This window comes from Pygoscelis adeliae, unplaced genomic scaffold, assembly GCF_000699105.1.
Source record: "Pygoscelis adeliae isolate BGI_AS28 unplaced genomic scaffold, ASM69910v1 Scaffold108, whole genome shotgun sequence".
NCBI lineage: Eukaryota > Metazoa > Chordata > Aves > Sphenisciformes > Spheniscidae > Pygoscelis > Pygoscelis adeliae.
The window spans coordinates 1,619,564-1,637,536 of record NW_008825498.1 but is presented as its reverse complement, the minus strand read 5'-3'; the positions used below and the strand labels follow the sequence as shown (position 1 = coordinate 1,637,536).

General features: G+C 51.7%; 1 protein-coding gene across 1 annotated transcript in view; it reads right to left on the bottom strand.

Moving 5' to 3' along the window:
- Positions 1-1,027: 1,027 nt before the first annotated feature.
- FGF1 (fibroblast growth factor 1 (acidic)) overlaps positions 1,028-17,973 on the bottom strand; it is a 32,450-nt gene continuing 15,504 nt past the window's right edge. Inside the window, exons 2-4 of the mRNA XM_009331386.1 lie at positions 8,942-9,135; positions 2,945-3,048; positions 1,028-1,928 (exon numbers count right to left, since the gene is read on the bottom strand). Of these exons, the coding sequence (XP_009329661.1) occupies positions 1,734-1,928; positions 2,945-3,048; positions 8,942-9,110 (468 nt within the window). The 5' untranslated portion in view covers positions 9,111-9,135 and the 3' untranslated portion in view covers positions 1,028-1,733. The remainder of the gene's footprint in view (positions 1,929-2,944; positions 3,049-8,941; positions 9,136-17,973) is intronic.

The following is a 17,973-nucleotide window of genomic DNA, read 5'->3' as shown; positions in this document are numbered from 1 at the left end:
CCCAACCCACAGCTCACCCCTGTGGTGAAGCAGCACCATGCTCCATTTTCATACACCCCCCCCCCCCCGCCCCGAGAGATTTAGGCTTTTTTACTCAAGCACCTCTTAATTTAAGACCAAATATAGCCTGCTGCAATATTTCCTATCAAACTTTATTGTTCGGCCACTGTACCAGCATATTTTATTTACAGCTCGACACCTCAGTCCGAGACTGACAGGAGGACTTAGCCGAATGTGAGTTTCGGCGGTGCTTCCCCCCCGCCGCGGTGCCGGGGGACGGGCTGCGTGGCACTGCCCCAGCTCCAGCCTTGCATAAATGAAGGGCTCCTCTGCTTTTGCCTCCTCAGCTGCCGAATCCATCCCATCGACCGTGGCACCCCTGGCCGCGTCTCCGCGTACACATCAGCCACAGCCGGGCCGTGACAAGTCACATGGGTGCAACAGAGTTAAACCTATTCCCAATTTACTTTTTAATGCAATATCACCAGAAAGGATTAGTTAAAGGCTTTGGGCTAGTCTACACATGAGGAAACTCGCTGTAAGGTAAAATGCTCTTGCCACTCAGGAAGAAGCGATTAGAGAAGTGCTGACTCGGCAAGGCTTTGCCCCAGGGGTGCCTGGGCTGACCTGTCCCCCCCGTGCAGCTCGTGCCTGGTCACCGCAGGCGTCTGCAAGTGCCCGAGGTGGATGGGGGAAGACGAGCCGGGGTAGAGCATGGCAGCATGGTGCTCCCATGATGCTCTCGCCTGGCAGGAGCGGCTCTTGAGCTGCTTGGGAGATCTCCTTCGTGCCGGGAGAGGAGAAACCCAGCTTCATGGAGGGTTTGGGAGTCAGCAAGGGGGCCCCAGTGTCGTTTTTAAGAGCCCCATTTAGCCAGATGCCGGGGGTGTGGGAGGAAACCCCCTGGGAACGGGGTGCGATGCACTGCCACCGTCATGTGGGCTGTTCCTGCTGCACCGTCACACCCTCAACATCAGGGTGGGACAATGTCAAGGGACTTTGGTGCCTAGAATTACTTATGAACAGATTGTTGAAGAGACAGGTTTACTTAATAAATAAATACAAATAACATATGGCAGGCACTAGCACGAAATATAGCAATATTCATGTTGTAAGGGAGGCTGTTGTCTAGGGCTTGGAGCTTTTGGCTGATGATAGTTTAACTTTATACGCTAAGGATATCTGCAAGCATTTAACCAGGCTGGCACTCGATAACGTGACTGATGGTGCAATCTGAAATTTCTTGAAGGGCATATTAGAAGCTACATACTCAGATGGATAAATATGTTAATACAGCGTACCCAGGGAGGTTTTGCCTCAGAATGACCAGGGACAGTAAAAGCGTGCGTTCCCCTGGTATCTGGGGTGTGGTTGGGGCAACCTTGGCCACGTTTCTGGGTGCCTGCCCGAGGCAGGTTTGTGCGTGTCCCCGGGAGCTGCAGTGTGGTCACTGCACGAGCTGGCCCCGCGTTGCCGACAGACGGCAGAGGGCAGGGGGAGGCGGGGGTGCCGGTGGACCCTGGGGAGGTGTCAGGGCTTTTCCCCTCATCTCTGCAAAGTTTCGTGCAGAGCGGAGGAGCTCTGCTTTGTCTATTTTTGGTAAAGCCTTTACCTAAAGCTTGGAGCTCTAACATTTGGCTCTGTCATACTAGCCAAAAAGAGAGTGAGGGAAAAGGAGGAGGCGATGGTTGGGTTTTGGGGTTCAGGTTGTCTCTGAGCTCCTGGGACGCGGCTTAGTCGGCCGAGACGGGCAGCGGGAGGAAGAGGATCGCCTTCTGGCCATAGTGAGTCCGCGGCCCCAGCTTGCTGTTCCCATTCTTCTTCAGACCAACAAACCAGTTCTTATCCGCATGCTTTTTGGAGACGTACGTGTTGTAATGGTTTTCTTCGATCCTTTCAAGGAACAGGCACTCCTCACCCAGTAACTGCTGAAAGAGAGCCCCGGGTGATGACAGTGAGATGGGGTGATGCCGTAGGGAGAAGGATGCATGTTCCTAACGCAGCGATCCGGTCAGGCTAGGATGCTATCCAGACCCGCCTCTGAGATCTTCGTGCCCCAGTAAAGTTCATATTTAAAGCGTGGAGGTAAGTAGCCTTGATTTAGTCCCCTGGGCTACTCCTACAGTAACTTGTCCATGACCTGGGCATTTTATGGCAGTAACCTGTAAGCTGGTCCTGGCACTGGCTCCTGTGCTGGCGCTGACCTGTGCAGTGGCAACTGCAGGTTTGGGGCATGAGCACAGGGAACAAAACAGCTCTTTGGTGAGGCTAAGCAGCCTGTGACCAGGATTACGTATCGCACACTTTGCTATAAATGTCTCAAAGAACCAGATTATTTTTGGTGACTCCATGCCCTACAGTTCCTGGGCACAGGGGGGGTAAGCTCCTGCCTTGCACAGTCCCGCTCGCACTGGGATGTCACGGATGCTGTCGCTGCCTCCAGCAACAGGGCTCGGTGCAACCAGGATACAGAGGAAAAATGGGGGGAGGTCTTTGCTCAGTGGCTGCGGGCCATTGCCTGGGGCTGCTAGCAGCCCTGAACCACCTCGCAAAGCCGTGGAGAGGCGGCAGGAGGCAGGCAGAGGTGGGGGCAAGGCGCTGCCGGAGCTGGAAGAGCTGGGCTGGAGGTGCACCTGCCCTGCACTGCCGGGGTCCCCCCCCGGCCCCGCTTGCAGAGCTGGCAGCTGCCAAGGGGATGCAAAGCAGCTGCTGCTCTAGATATGGAATATGATATTTGTCAAGTGTTTGAGGCAGGGTGGTAAATGGTGTTATTTGATTATTTATTTCCCCCCCCAAATAAAGCCGGCTGGAGAGTGGCTGTCCAGCTACCAAAATAACAAACAGAGGGTAATTGTTGCTTGTGGTTTGCATTACTCAGAGCTACGAGATTTCTGCAAACCTCAAACCCACTCCGTGTCTGGTCCCACATAAACCTCCTACTTACCGAGCCGTAGAGCAGCCCATTGGTGTCCATCGCCAGGTACTGCCCAGACTTGGTGCTCTTTATATACACCTCTCCCACGCTTTCCGCACTTAGCTGGAGTTGAACTGAAAGTAAAAATAAAACAACAACAAATGTAAAAGGAAAATAGGAAAAGGAAGAAAATAAAGGTTGTCAGAGATAATGTCAAGGCTGCTAGGAAAGTTAGCAGGATGGTTTTGTTCTGAAGCCTGGCTTATAAAGAGTTTATAAGAAACAGTACAGTGTGTAATAAAAGTGTCTCCTTGTACCCTCTCCTTCAAAGAAACCCCACAGCCATGTTTGAGGAAGCAAAGACCAATTTTTTCCTTATTTTACATCAAAGGAAGGGCAGCCTTTTGGTTAAGATGCTGGAATGGGACACAGGAGATTGGGGTTTTAATTCTGGCTCTAATTTAAAAATTTCTCATGTGGTTTTGACAAGACACTTAAGGAGTGACATATGAAGAAGTATTTTGAGAGCTAAACCAGGGACAGGCAGACTTCAGATGCCTGCGTTGCAAAACCCTGATCCAAAGCATCCCATCCAGCAGTGTGCCACGGCTGGCACGTTATCCGGCGCGTCGTAGGCGGATAGTGGAGAAATAGAAAGGGCTGATCTTCATCCTAAAAAATACCTCCCGGCGGTAGCCATGAGCCACATCTTAGATTGTCCTAGTTTGCAGTGCTAACGTGAATTTGATACTAAACCAAGATCTGAGCCTGCCAGCGCAAAGGCTGGGCAGGGGCGGTGGGTTCATGGTTATGCCGCATCTGGTCATGCAGCCCACGGTGCACTGGCCTTCCATCCCCATCACCGATGCTAGACTTCAACTAGAAACTCCGGGGCAAAAAAAACCTCTTTATTGGTCTTGTGCTGCGGGAGGGGAGCGGCTCAGCTGCAGGCTGGGGTGTCTGGGCCACCTCCCTCCTCTGCTCAGTATCCTGTACCTAACACAGCAGATTTAACCTTTCTATTTGTCTGGTTACATTTTTTCCCCCGTGGGTTTGTTTTTTTCTTACTTTGCTAATCACAGGAGTCTCGGAAAAATGATTAAAACTTGGCTAAAGTTCTTGTTAAACGTATTTATCAGGAAGAGGCAAGGGAAGAGGCCATTTGGTTGGAGAGAAGCTTTGGGAGGGCAGCTCTCTAGCACTGTGTGCTCAGAGAGGACCCCGAACTGCTCTCATGGGTGGGCAGGAAAACTGAAGTCTGAGCAATTAGCAGCCCTGCCAGCATGCACGGAGGGCTGCGGCTGTAGTCAGTGTGACTTGCAAAATCCAGCTTTTCCAAATGACCATTCCCATTCCCTACTCAGCTTTTTTTCCTGAGCTTATACTGTAGGGATTTGTAACAGAAATATTTAGATTGGTTTGAATGAAGTATGAACGGATGCCTCAGCTCCAGCTCCTTCCTTCTTTTTAAATTTATTTTATTTTATCCTTTTTTGGACGAGGTAAAAGGTAATGTTACCTCTTGGCATAGCGGAAGCCCCCGTCCCAGTGAAATCTTTGCTGTAATCGTTCACATTCTTCATTTTTGTTGTTTCCTGCTCAGTAAATGATGGTTAATTAGTAAATTGCGTGGGTGCAGATTTGCGGTAATATGCAATCCCAGTGCTTGCCTTGGTTGCAGCTGGGAGCTGCCAGCCGGCAAACCCCACAGCTGGAGAGCCCCCAGCCTGCCTTGCACTCCCTGTGGTGCTGCAGCCCCAGGACGTGGCCAAGGAGAAGTCCAGCCAGGAAAAGAGGGAAATGAGATAAAAATGATGATATTGTCCTAAAAACTGCCACGGAGAGAGGGGAGCGGGGGGACCCTCCAGCTGCCGATGGGGACGTTAAGGTCTCCGGCCGCAGAGGGAGGGAGAACGGCGGGTCCGGAGGAAGGATCTCATGTGCAAATTCTTGCATTTTTTACAGGTCTGTACAGATATTTCCTTCCATGAAGTAATGGGATGAAACAGAGAAAATAAGGCTGTTTGTGGAAACGAGCGTGGACTTCATCCTTGAGGGTCTACAATGTCCTGGTAAGTTTTCTTTTCATCTCACAGTGTAAACTTGAGATGCCCGCGGACGGCAGCAAAGGACACGGTGAGGGGATCCTTACACAGGGCTGGATGGGGAGTGCTTGGAGTGAGTGACTTCTGTTCTCCTTAGAGATCCTCCCTGATTCAGTGGCTAGCACCTGGCAAGGCGATTTAAGATAAAAATAAGAATTCTTGATATTTATCTGGAACAAAATGCACGTGGGCATGGGCAGTTTGCAAAGCACCAATGCAGACATTAATGCAGCTGTGCACGCTGGGTCCCGGATGAGCTGCGGGCGTTCCTGTGCCTCGTCCCTCCCCAGGGGCCTCTCTCCCCGCTGTCATCTCCAGGTTGCCCGTATGAATCTGGCTTGCTCCGCGCTGGCCGCTGCTTGTCCCAGCTGTGTAAGCAGTATCCCACGGCGGAGGTCACGGTCTGGGCTGCTCCCCTCATGCGCCGGGGACTTGTGCTGAGCAGCTCTGGTGTTTGCCAGGCGCAGGGGCAGGACCGTGGGCAGCCGTCGGTGCTCAGAGGCAGGGCACCTCGCCGGCAGGGCTGCTCCGCTGGCACACAGCCCTTCCAGGGGTTTCCTCTGTAAATATTTGTACGTTCGGATATCCAAATTTACGAGATCATTTACAGGAGGTTCCTTTCTGGCAGAGGTTTCCAAACACCCGGCCCCAGGCCAGCAGCCTGCGGAGGTGTGAGCGTGCCGGGGTGCAGCGGGTGCCATGCGCAGGAGTGCTGCCCGCGCTCGCTGCCTGCACTCGCTGCCTGTGTGCATGGTGCAGCGGTGGGGACCGGCAGCCGGAGGGGAAACGCTCACTCCAGGGTGACGGGCTCGCTTTGCCCGGGGGGGCGAAAGGCTGGGCTGTGTGGTGGCACCCGTGCCATGAGAGGGTGGGCTCGAAGCTGGGGTGGAAGGGCTGGACCCTTGTGTCCTCGTTAGCTCCTCATGTCCTGGGAGATGTCACCTTGCCACTGACTCTGCAAACCTGTGCTGAGCTCCCTAAGGCACACAGATGTGTCTGCGTCCCCATCCGACTCCAGCAAAAATCTCAGCTCTGGCAAAACGTTGCAGAGATGCCTGTTGAGCTTGTACGGCCTCTCCAGCTGCTGGCTTGTGGATCCTGTGAGCCTGGTCCTGTCTTCTGCAGATCCTTTGGGTTAGCATCCTCCTCTGCCTCTTGCAGGGGTTTGAGAAGGGTTACGTGCTGGGTTTATTCCAGGCTGGAGGCTGCCTGCCCCGCACTGTGTTTATCCAGCCTTGGTGAGCTCATCCTCACCCGTCCCCCAGTGTCGCCGTGTGCTGTGTGAGTGGTGGGGAAATGGCGTTTATAATTAAAACTCTGCTATAAACTGCCTATCATTAAAACAACAATAACAAGAAAGGTTAAGTTTGGGGGAGAAAGCCACATGTATGCTTGTGGTTTAAAGAAAATAAAAGTGTTTTTCTTAGAATTTGTAAGGCAGACTTGGCTCCTCCCAGCCCTTCTTTGTAACCAGATAGGAGCCTGGCAGGTCCCACTTATATTCCAGTAAATGTTCAGGATATGGTGTACCCAGAGCTTTCTGCCGAGAACCGAGAGCTCCGGCACACGGCGGTGAGGAAAAGCCCGGCCCTGCTGCCTGCAGAGCATTGCGGGGAGCTTTGCTGCGCTGCTGGTCCAGCTCTCCTTGGGCATTGGTTTAAAAAATCCTCTCAAGCATTTTGGGACTGCAAGAGCCCTAAAAGCTTAAACCTTCCCAACCGATTCCTTGGATTTTGTGTCCTTGTCCTTACACAGCCATTTTCTCTTTTGTCTGAGTGCCGGGGGGGGGTTGTTGCTCTGTGCAGCCTGGCCGGGCTCAGCAGGCAGAGCTGCCGAGGGCAAGGGGCTTCTTGGTGTCAGGGCCAGGTATTCAGCTCTCATCTAAGGGCTTTGCATGGCTTGGTCAAAGCAAGAGAGCCTCAGCACTGCACCTTGGCTCTGGTCATGTGAGCTGCTGGCAAGGAAAGAGCTCTCGACGCGTTTGGTGACATGGACAACTACTGAAAAAGACAAGCATGCACCTTTCCTTGCCATACAGGATAGTATTATTAATTTTTTATATTACAGTTTGCCCTACGTCAGATAGTCTGTTGCACTTTATAATAGTAGCATTTACAAAAAAGGCACTTTTTGGTGAACGCGTCCTGCCAGCTTCTTAGGATGAACTTTGATGCCAATTATGGAGAACGAACACGCTCCTAGAAAGGCAGTGGGATGTGCAAATGGTAAGATGAGCGTTGGTATCTGCGTGGGCAGTTCATCCCAGCAGCAGATCCCCAATGTCCCATGGGTTGGAGCTGCCGGCATCACCCACTGCAGGGAATGGGGATGGGCAAGAGGAGTCTCTGGCCACGGATGGCCCGTTAAATCTTTGTGACACACAGATGCACGTCAAATGTCTTGAAACTGCTTCAGCATACAATAAGCCATACTTGTTTTCAGGAAAAAAGTGAATGGTAACATGAGTGCATTTCTAAAGCCATAAGTCACAAAATAACTCTCTTTCACCTGATTCTTGCCTCTGTTGGGCTTTTGCATCCTGCAGGAATTTAATTTGCTGCGTAAGGGGGGGAGGGAAGTTCCCCAAAGGGAACACTGTCCCCCCAAGGGGACACTGTGTGCAGAACATACAGATAAAATCTGTTCTGCACGCAGAGGAATCTGGGCCCGACCTCCCGCCCTGGCTCACGACTTGACGTGCGAAGAGGCACAGCTGCAGTGTGCTGCTGGGAAACATTGGATTTGCACAGCCCACTATGGTGCTGAACCTTCTAAGCCAGAGTAAATGCAAAGATACCATAGAATTATGTGTGATGGCTGCGTGTGTGTAGGGTGTGAGGCTGCTCCTAAGCCTTTTTTTCCAGCTGCCAGCTTGCTGTGTAAGCCAGCCATGCTGCAATTAGCGCTTTGGTCCTGTATGGTCTGCCTGCCTGTGACTATTTTGATAACCAGTTTCACAAAATCATAGAATAGTTTGGGTTGGAAGGGACCTCTAAAGGTCATCTAGTCCAACCCCCCTGCAATGAGCAGGGACATCTTCAACCAGATCAGGTTGCTCAGAGCCCCGTCCAGCCTGACCTGGAATGTTTCCAGGAATGGGGCATCCACCACCTCTCTGGGCAACCTGGGCCAGTGCTTCACCACCCTCAGTGTAAAAAATTTCTTCCTCATATCTAGTCTCAATCTACCCTCTTTTAGTTTAAAGCCATTCCCCCTTGTCCTGTCGCAACAGGCCCTGCTGAAAAGTCTGTCCCCATCTTTCTTATCAGCCCCCTTGAAGTACTGACAGGCTGCAATAAGGTCTCCCCAAAGCCTTCTCTTCTCTAGGCTGAACAACCCCAACTCTCTCAGCCTTTCTCCACAGCAGAGGTGTTCCATCCCCCTGATCATTTTTGTGACCCTCCTCTGGACCCGCTCCAACAGGTCCGTGTCTTTCTTATGCTGAGGGCTCCAGAGCTGGAGGCAGTGCTGCAGGGGGGGTCTCACAGCTCCCTCGACCCCCTGGCCACGCTTCTTTGGATGCAGCCCAGGATACGATTGGCCTTCTGGGCTGGGAGCCCACATTGCTGGCTCATGTCCAGCTTCTCATCCACCAGTACCCCCAGGTCCTTCTCGGCAGGGCTGCTCTCAGTCCCTTCATCCCCCAGCCCGTATTGATACTGGGGGTTGCCCCGACCCATTTCAGATTTAATACTTCTGCAGATGTGAAATAGCGTACACACCGTGCCTCCCCGGGCTCCGCATACAGGCTATGGGTTTGTCTGGTCCGTGTGCTGGCTCCCGGAAGGCGTGTTGCCACCAGGAGGAAAGAGAGCCTGGTACAGAGCCCGTCTTCTCCAGCTCCCCCCTTCCTGGCTGATAAAGGCTGATAAAACCATAGGAGCAAGGAGGGGTGCTAAGAAGCCCTGTCGGGTTTGCTTACTGTGCTGGTCGCTTCGGTCCCTGGTCCCATCCACTTTGCCGTCCGGGAGGATCCGTAGGAAGTGGCCCCCGTTGCTGCAGTACAGGAGTTTGGGTTTCTTGTAGTTCCCCAGGGGAAGGTTGAACTTTTCGGTCAGGGCGGTGAAGGTAGTGATTTCCCCTTCGGCCATGTCTCAGCCTCTCCCGGCGGCCGGGCTGCAAGAGATGCGGTGGCGTATGGCAGGGGCGGCGGCACCGAGTGCTTGGCACACGCTGCTGCTGCCGGGCTTTTAAAGGGAGGGGAGGGAGCCCGGAGGTCGCCGGCCGGTACCCGGGCTGGCTGCGGGGCAGGTGATTCACACCGCAGATGATGGCCCCGGCAGTGACACAGCCCGAAAGGTGATGCTCCTCCAGCGTGGGAGGTGGGGGGGCGGTTGTCTCCTCACTGGGTGTAGTCGGGTGGTAGGGACTCTGTCCTTTTAATTTTATCATAGTAAATTCTGTTTTCTTTCTGCTTTCTATTGACGTGTGTACTAAAATTATACGCTCAAAAAAAAGTTTGAAAAACACCCAGTGTCTGAAACCCACAGGAGGCAGGAAGGGAGCCCAGGTTAATAACTCTCTCCACTATTATAACTTTCAAACACGATTATGACTAGGTATTGCAACACGTACTGCACGCCAGATAGCAAATATTACTTCATACCTTGGCACTCTGCATCTCACCTGGCCAAGGCACACGCATGCTAAAGATCAGAACAAACATTAGATATTGTGGGAGATGAGCAGGGGCGCAGGAGGCCGTCATTGCCTGGACGGTAAGCAGGAGATTTACTCATACACTGATTGATAGCATATGGAAAAAAGGAACTCTGAGTCTAGGTTATACCATGTTTGTGCACCCTTGCATCCCGATAAAAGTGGTTAAAAGGGAAAGGCAAAGCTCTGGCTGATGCAGAGGGTGTGACGGGGCATGGGGCACTACCAGCTGCTCAGGAGCAACAAGCACCATCTTGTGAGAGTGCTCCTTCCCGCGGGGCTGCTGTGCTCTCCTGGGGGACCGGGGAAATGCACCGAGACCGTATTGAAACCTCATTTTGCAATACACTGTGTGGTCACGATCCACGTTTAAGCAGACGCCGTGCCAAAACCTGAAGGCATCATCAGACCGATAAGAGAAAGATGCTGTGAATGTCGGAGGGTGAGAACTGCCATTGCAGCCGTGGCCGTGGGATCAGGAGGTGCTGTGGCCGGGTGTGGGTCGGGACCAGTGTCCCATGCGTAACCCGGGTATATTCAAATTTATCTGAATGTTTCTGGCCTAGGAACTGCATTTAAAAACTCCCATGAATATGCTGTCTTTCATATACGAAGTTCTGTAGTGCTTACAGAGAAGTGGATTTATGAACAGAAAAAGACAGGGCACAGTATAAATCTAGATACAGGAAATGACTTTAAATGTAATGTATTCCCATAGCTATATTATGGGAAGTATTATATAGTCACTGTTTATATATATTTATAGATTGTAAAAATGTCTATTTAGTACTGAGTTGTGCTACTGGTACATTAGGATGGAGCCGGTATCATACTGCGTGGGTTTGCCGTGGTACTTAAAGAGTGACCTGGGAGATATTACGGACTGCAACTCTTTGCGATACAAACACACACACACACACACACATATACATATGATCTCTAAACATTTGGCTGTAAACTCTTAAGTATGTAAATTTGCAAATGCAGATGCAAGGAGGGGAAACTATTCATTCAAGTGGATCCCAAAAGCCTGCAGAAGATAAAAATATATGGAAGTTGGATTGCTAAAAGCTGAAACCTTGGAAATAAAGACTTCATTGCTATTGCTGAAAACACACCCAGCCATTGCACCCAGCTTTGCTTAGTACATAGACTTCATCCCTTACTCTCAGACGTGTCCCCTTGGGGTCTCTATCAGAACAGAGAGATTTCCTAGGAGAGGAAAACACAACCGTAAAGGAAAAAATATTCCCTGTCATCCCAGGCCTCAGTTCCTTCTGGTAGCTGTTGGTTCACAACAGCTTCTCTTTCCTCCTGACTATCAGCCCGTGTTTTGCTGCAGATGGAGATATTAAATCACTAATACAACAGCTGAACATGGAGCCAAAATGCAGGGACATACTATTTTAAACTTTTCCCCTTTCTCCAGAACCATTTTGATCTTGTTTGCTAAGTCACATTTTCTGGACCAACGCCTACCAAGTGTTACTTTATCAGCCCAGCGCTTCCTCAGCTATATGCTGTTTTGCACTGGAGGCTGTTTTGGTTCTTATCTAGGTTTGAAAACCGTCCCCAGGCCAGCTTCTCCCCGTACTATGCCATCTCCCCAAAGCTCGCTTTTGCTCTGGAGCCATTTGCAAAGCCCAAAGTATCAACCTTTTCCCCAGGAGTCCCACCAAGTTTTACAGCCGCCTCTGCTGATACCCTTGCTTCTGAATCGCGCAAAAGCCGTGTCTGTCTCAGCGCTGGTGCGTTCAGACTTTGTGTGTTTGGAAGTGGTGAAGCTTCACAGATCCCCTGTTTGGCACAGACCGGGTTTTTGGGAAGTGCTTTCTGCAGGTGATAACACGGGCTGGCCCTGGTGTCCTGTGATGAGGTGGTGAAGCAATCCACGATAGCTCGGGAGAAGCTTTATGGTCCTGGTGGCTTTCCAAGGCAGCTTGTGGACTGAGTATAGCTTTGAAACCCTTTTTTAACACAGTTGTCAGGCAGCTGAAATTAGGTATTTCTCAGAATGTCTGGTCCCAAAATTTATTTTTCTGTCAAGAGATCATACTTTTCTTGTAGTAGTTCAGTTTTTAATGCCAACTGTCTGCCAAGCTTTCTCTGAAAGAAAGCCTTCAAGTCATCCAACGTGGTACATAAGGCTCTAGTGCTTTACTGAGCGTTAATCAAGATCAGTGGTATTGTGTAATTTACTGGAACTAAAGCTTTTCTTGAGCCTTTATAGGAGGGTAAAGGCACTTGGAAGTCTCCTGGGTTGATGATGGATAGAAGTGAGAAGCAAATATCCCAAAGCCTAGAGCTCAGATGACGATCTCAGCAAATTTAGGCTGCAGCCAGTGTGAGCGAGGAGCAGGCTGGGATGCTCCCCTTGGTCACCTGAAGGTCTGCACATTCAAGGGCATCTACGGATAGCTTTAACAGAGCCGCTCGACTGGAAATGGCTTCTTCATTTTCATGTTTCCTTTAAGGTTTTTTGCTATTTTTAGAATGCGTTCAGTGCTTGCCAGCTGCCTTTGACTCCACAAGAGAAGCTGAATGAACACTATTTTCCACTCCCATTGTCTCTCCTTGCTAAAGACTATTGCTGTTCTCATACTTTCATGACCGTGGAGTTGGTACTCTACACACACCACCACTCACGGCCCTACTATTATATTTTTGGCAGGAACATGTTAGGTTTTTATGGGAATTAAAAAGCAAGAGTGAGAGAGAGAACCTGAACCAAAGACAACATAAAGGGCCTTATTTTTTTGGGTAGAAGCCCAACAAAATGATTAAATAGCTCAAAGCGGAACAGAAAACTCTCTCCAAGATGCTAAGCTGAGAGATACCACACTCCAGCAGTTATTTGGTGCCCCATGGAGAAAGGAAAATATTCCAAGAGGAGATGATTGCTGTAAGAGGGGGACGGCTGCTGTGAGCAGTTGACACTGCCGGTCGCCCTAGGACAGTACATTGGAGCCCGAGTTGGAGAGTGTTTGTCCAAGCCTGGCTGTATTCATGGCTCTCCTCTTTCCTCCCACCCCTGCCTAACGCGCTCGTCCACTTCACTCCCGTAGCTTTCCCGTGCTGTGCTGCCGAAGAGAAAACCACCACTGAGAATGAATGGCATCGTCACCGGGAGCTGGACCCAGGGCATCTGCTCTGGGGTGGCCCCAGCTCCGTCTGCAGGCACAGGGAGCAGAGGGTCCCGCCAGCAGCCCGGTGGCACTCGGCTCTTCTTCCTGGGCTGTGGAAGGAGATTTCAGAACCCCAAAAGATCAGAAATAGCTTTCTGAAGGAAAAAAGGACTTAAAAAGAGAGTTAAACCCAAATGTTAATTTTAACCAGGTCCTACTGAACTTTGGTGGCTGGAGCGCTGCAGCGTGCGTGCTCCTTCCAGCAGCAAGGAGAGATGAGCCCAGCGCGGGACCGGAATAGCTGTGAAATTCTGAGAAGTTTGGGTTTGGTTCCAAACTTTATCACCGACCGCCACTGCTGCAGCAGCCAAACCAGCGGCTTTGATGTGAAATCTCAAACTCTACAAGCATCTGAGTCTGAACATCGAGGGCTGGTTACGTTGCCAATAACAGGCGAACTCTGTGTGAGCTCCAAAATAACAGTGCACGCTGGGGGCCATGGAAGAGGAGTGAGGTCCTTTTCCCTTCCCGTTTTAAAATCAATGCAGACTTCACTAGATAGTACTGTTCTCCCCTTTGCTTGCATTACAAAGGCGGTGTTGATGAGAGTTTGGCAACTTGAGAGATTGCTAATGGCCCAAAAGTTTTTTGCATGTCTGGATTGCCAGGTCACACTCAGACTGGGCTGTTTGTGGCTTCAAGGGTATTTTCATGGCTCTCTTGTGGCTCCTGTGACACAAATTTAGCGGCCAGCTAAGACTAAACTCCCATCCGTACCAGGAGCACCCCAGGTTTTCGGTAGCAGTCTCAGCAGAGGAGCCAAGCAGGGAGGAGCCATGCTGGGTCCCATGGGGCTCCCGGCAGAGCTGGGTGCACTCCAGGCACGTCCCTCTGCCCGGGGGACTGTCCCTGCAGTGGTCCCTGCTCCCCAGGGGAACTAACCCCCGTACCTTTTTCTGGCCACCCCTCTGTACACACGCAGTAGCTGGAGACCACGAGGATGGGAAGTTGTTGCTTCTCCGCTGGGGTGAACATCTTCCACTACCATCCACAAACCTCCATCCACCAGTCAAACTCGTTAGTAGCTTAATGAGCCATCTCGTCAGAGACTGCAAAGGTTACCCAGAGCAAGAGCGGTGAGGAACTGTGGGGAGACGGCGTCCCTTATCCTGGTGCTAAAATTTCTCTGCCTGTTTTTCTTTCCTGCCCATCTCTCCAACACTTCCTTTCCACTCCTTTTTCTTTAGACTCCTCCTGACTTGTTTGAACAGATCTGTTTTCCTGAGATCAGTTGCAGCAATTTTGCACGTTCGTGAAAGCAGATTGCAGGAGAGGCTGGTGGACCCTAGTGCAGTGTCTGCAGCTGAGCTCGCTGGATCGTCAGCACAGCCTCGTCACAACCTCTGATGCCCAAATGGTGCCTCTGTCCCACAGGTTGTCCCTGAAGCTATGAGGTGACCAGCTAAGGTGAGCCTATTTCTTTTTCCTTAAGTATAAAATACCTGGTTACTACACGGAGGAAACCAGAAATATCTCACCTACCATGGGTTAAAACAAGATTGGAGGTTGACTCAAATACATTAAAATTGTCCTTGGCTTTGGATACAATCCTTCATATAGGATTGGAAAGAAATGTTGTGGATAGCATCTGTTAAGCACCCCTTCAGAACAAGTGTGGATGCGTTGATGAAAAGCGCAGTTAATCGTAATTGTCATCTAGCTGATCAGATAAAGATCATCCTGAAACTCCGAACAGGCGGGAAGCCAGCTAAACCCAGGAGTCTTTCACGGTTTTGTCAGACTTCAGTTAATGAGATCAGCGTCTCCTGAATCGGGCTCTGGTGAGTTCAGTGGAAACACTGCAGTTGGTTTCACTTTGGAAAGTGTTATTTCTCCATGAAAGCAGATATCGTATTTATTCCAGGGTGTGTGACTCAGCTGTGATCAGACAGCATCGCCTCCTGAGGGGCTCGTTTCCCATTCCCACTTTTGACTGCAGCCACCTGGATAGAGCAGTCGCTTCCCAGGCAGTTCAGACACTACGTATGGGAATGGAAAGCACTTAAACCAGGTAAAATATTTTTAAGGAATTCAGGCTCTGGCTCTTCTCCACCCATTGCCTGTCCCGAGGGATTCCTGACGTGCCCTGGGCTTAGTGCTGGGCTGACAGGTACGGCTTTGGGGCGATCCAAGAACTGCCTAAGCCTGCAGAGTAAACATCTTTTGGATAAACAGGGATTTTATTCATCATAAGTTTTAGAGATCCATTGCGTGGGATGGATTTCCTCACCCAGGAAAGGATTAGAGATCAGCAAGAGGTTTCCTTGTGCACTGGTTGCTCCAGGAGCTGCAGCACAGTGGGTCTGGGGTTATCGTCAGCACAGCCAGCCTGTAAGAGCTGCCTTCCCTTCGAAGGGCTGGCACTGCAAGGCACGGCTCGAATTCCTTGGACTATGGATCCTCTTAGAAGGACTTAATAAATGATTAGGCAAAGCATATGATAAATACGTAATAGATCATTTTCTGCATATCAGCGGAATGCATTGGCTTGTTTCTAGTCAGTGTCTGTGGCAAGGTGATTTTCTCTCTAGCAATGTGATTAAGTGCTTAATGAAATATTTATCATTCAGGTTTTACCCTTTGTAAGTGGAATATGTGGTATAAAGTGTGACCAAAACTGTAGAAATTAATTTGACTAACGTCTGCTGTCATCATCTCCCGCTCTCCACCAGAAAAGTCATTCCAGTTAGGTCACACTGAATTTGTGTTAGGTAAAACAGACAGGAGTGTAAATGTGAAACTTTTAGCAATTTACTGAGTGGGTATCACTAATGGCAAGAGTGAGTTCTTTGCAGAAAAAAGGCTGATGATAACCACCAGGAGCATCACGGTAGAGAAGGTTGCATCCTGCCCAGGAGGAAGGGACAGGGGGCTCTCACTCATGACCTGCAGCAGGGGTTAACCCGTCCCTTTGCTCACCATCCCTCAAAGGCAGCATTTAAAAATTAATGACTGTACTAGAGAAGGGCGTCTGGCTCCAGGTAAAGGAAGAAATTCCTATACCACTAGGGATGCCGGAGGGGAAACCCTATACCAGTGCCAGCCCTTGGGAAACGTGTGTTCAGGGGGCTGGTCCCCATGGTCGCCTTCCTGGAGGTGCTGCGAGCATCAGGCAGCTCCCCCAGCACCACTCGCACCTCGGCAGACCCTGACAGACGCTGTTGGCAGTGTCCCAGCGCCGGCGAGGAGCCCTGCCCAGCCCGAGGCTGCCTCTGAACCGTGCCGGAGAGACATGAGGTCAGTCAGGCTGGATTTGGCCATTTTACACCATCCCAGCCTTGTTTTAGCTCCTGTCTGATCTTTCTGCACAGCAGAGAGGGCCGTGGGGATGTGTGCCTGTCTTGGGGGCAGAACTGCATGGGTGAGGACCTCCCTCGCAGAGCCCGGCTGAGCGATGGCCTGCCAACAGCTGAGCGTTTTGCTTCAAAGCCACGGGTGCCTTCTGCGTGGCTTTGAGGCTGGGACATCCCAGCTTCTTCTTCAAGCTGGGACATCCAGTGCAACATCTCAGCAAACTGGTGGCATCCGTGGGGAAATGGCCAAATGACGTGATGATCCACTTTCTAATTACCTTCCAGCCTCTCCCACCTCCCCACCCATGCCCTTTTGCAATCTGGTGATTGACTTAATTACAGTTCCAGCTCCAGGAGTCTATCCAGCCCGAGAGCAGGAGCTTTGCCAGGAGGGTCTTGCCCCATGTGTCCTGTCTGGGTTCAGACCAAGACCACGGACACGTACACGAGCAATGCTGGCTGCAGAAGCAAATCCCATTGCCTCATGTGGGGGATTTAAGCGCTAACTCCCAGAGCAAGCCAGATGCGTGGGACCTGCCGTATGGAAAGAACACACTGGATGGAGAATCACAAAAGCTCAGTCTCTCCAGCGAAGGATGGGGTGGAAGATGCGTTGCACCCAGAGCGTCCAAGGGGACACCTTTGGGCATTGCAGTGAGAGATAATGCAATTGCCCGATTATTGGGAGGAGCCCAGGGGTGGCTGCTGCTCCCCTGCCTGGTCCCTGGCTCCCTCCCTCCCTCCCCAGGCAGAGACCTCGTCTTTATTTTAAGACACCATTCATGGCGTTCGTTGGTGAGGCCGGTCGGTCCAGCGCAGGCGGATGCTTTCATTGCAGCACACTCAGCACTGGAGCTGCAGCTCTTCCCTGGGGACCAGGGCCTGAGCAAGGACCGTGGCTCCAGGGTTGGGCTGCCAGGGCCAGAGCCACGGCCGTGACCGCTGTGCCGGTGCTGGCGGGGGGCAGACAGCCAGGAGCAGCCCGGGGCCCAGCTGCACCCTGTGTTCACCCCCTCATCCCAGGGGATTCACTGTGGGCACCTCTAGCTCTGCTGCCCCAGTAGCACTGTAACAGGCATCCTAATTACAAAAGGGCTTCCCCTTCCCTCCAGGAGACGGCACGCACTGCCTGCCTTTTACAAGTGCCCTTTCCCCCTTGCAGGCTCACGCTGCGACCAACGTAAAGCATCGTCCCTTCTCCTGTGCTTCACTGCAGCGCTGCTTCCCGGCACCGCGCTCCTGCGGACCGAGACGTGCCGGCACATGGGACTGTCTGGGAGCAGCCACTAACGTGTGTCACGAGTTACGCAGTCCTCATGGTCTCATCTCTGGAGCCTGAGGAGGACGGCTCTGGGCTGCCGAGGCTGCTGAGGACCCAGGGATGACGCGCTGGGTGCAGGTACCTTGTTTTGGGCGTTTGCCGCTGGGCAGCGGGTGGTTAAGTGCAGGGCTGTGCGCACCTCTCCTCCCTGGGTCTGCCTGTGTTTTGCTTCCCAGAGGAAAAGCGTCTGGAGGGAGTGGAAACCACAAGGGATGCTGTAAAAACTAATCGGTTGTTGTTGGTTGTGATGGTATAGGAAACCCTTCTGGGCAGGGGAGGCACTCGGTGTGCCCCGGTGTGGCAATGGAGGGGTAAAGTGGCATCTCCCCCCTCAGCTCCTGCTCAGCAGCCCCCAAGCATGGGGGGGGTCCCTGCAGCGGGCTCCCCATCCACACTGTGCTCAGGACCCGCTGCCCAGTTCCTGGCAGGCAGGGAGGTTAGGCAGGGAGGTTCAGCTGGGTGACACTTCACCCGGCTTGCAAATGTCACCGTCCCC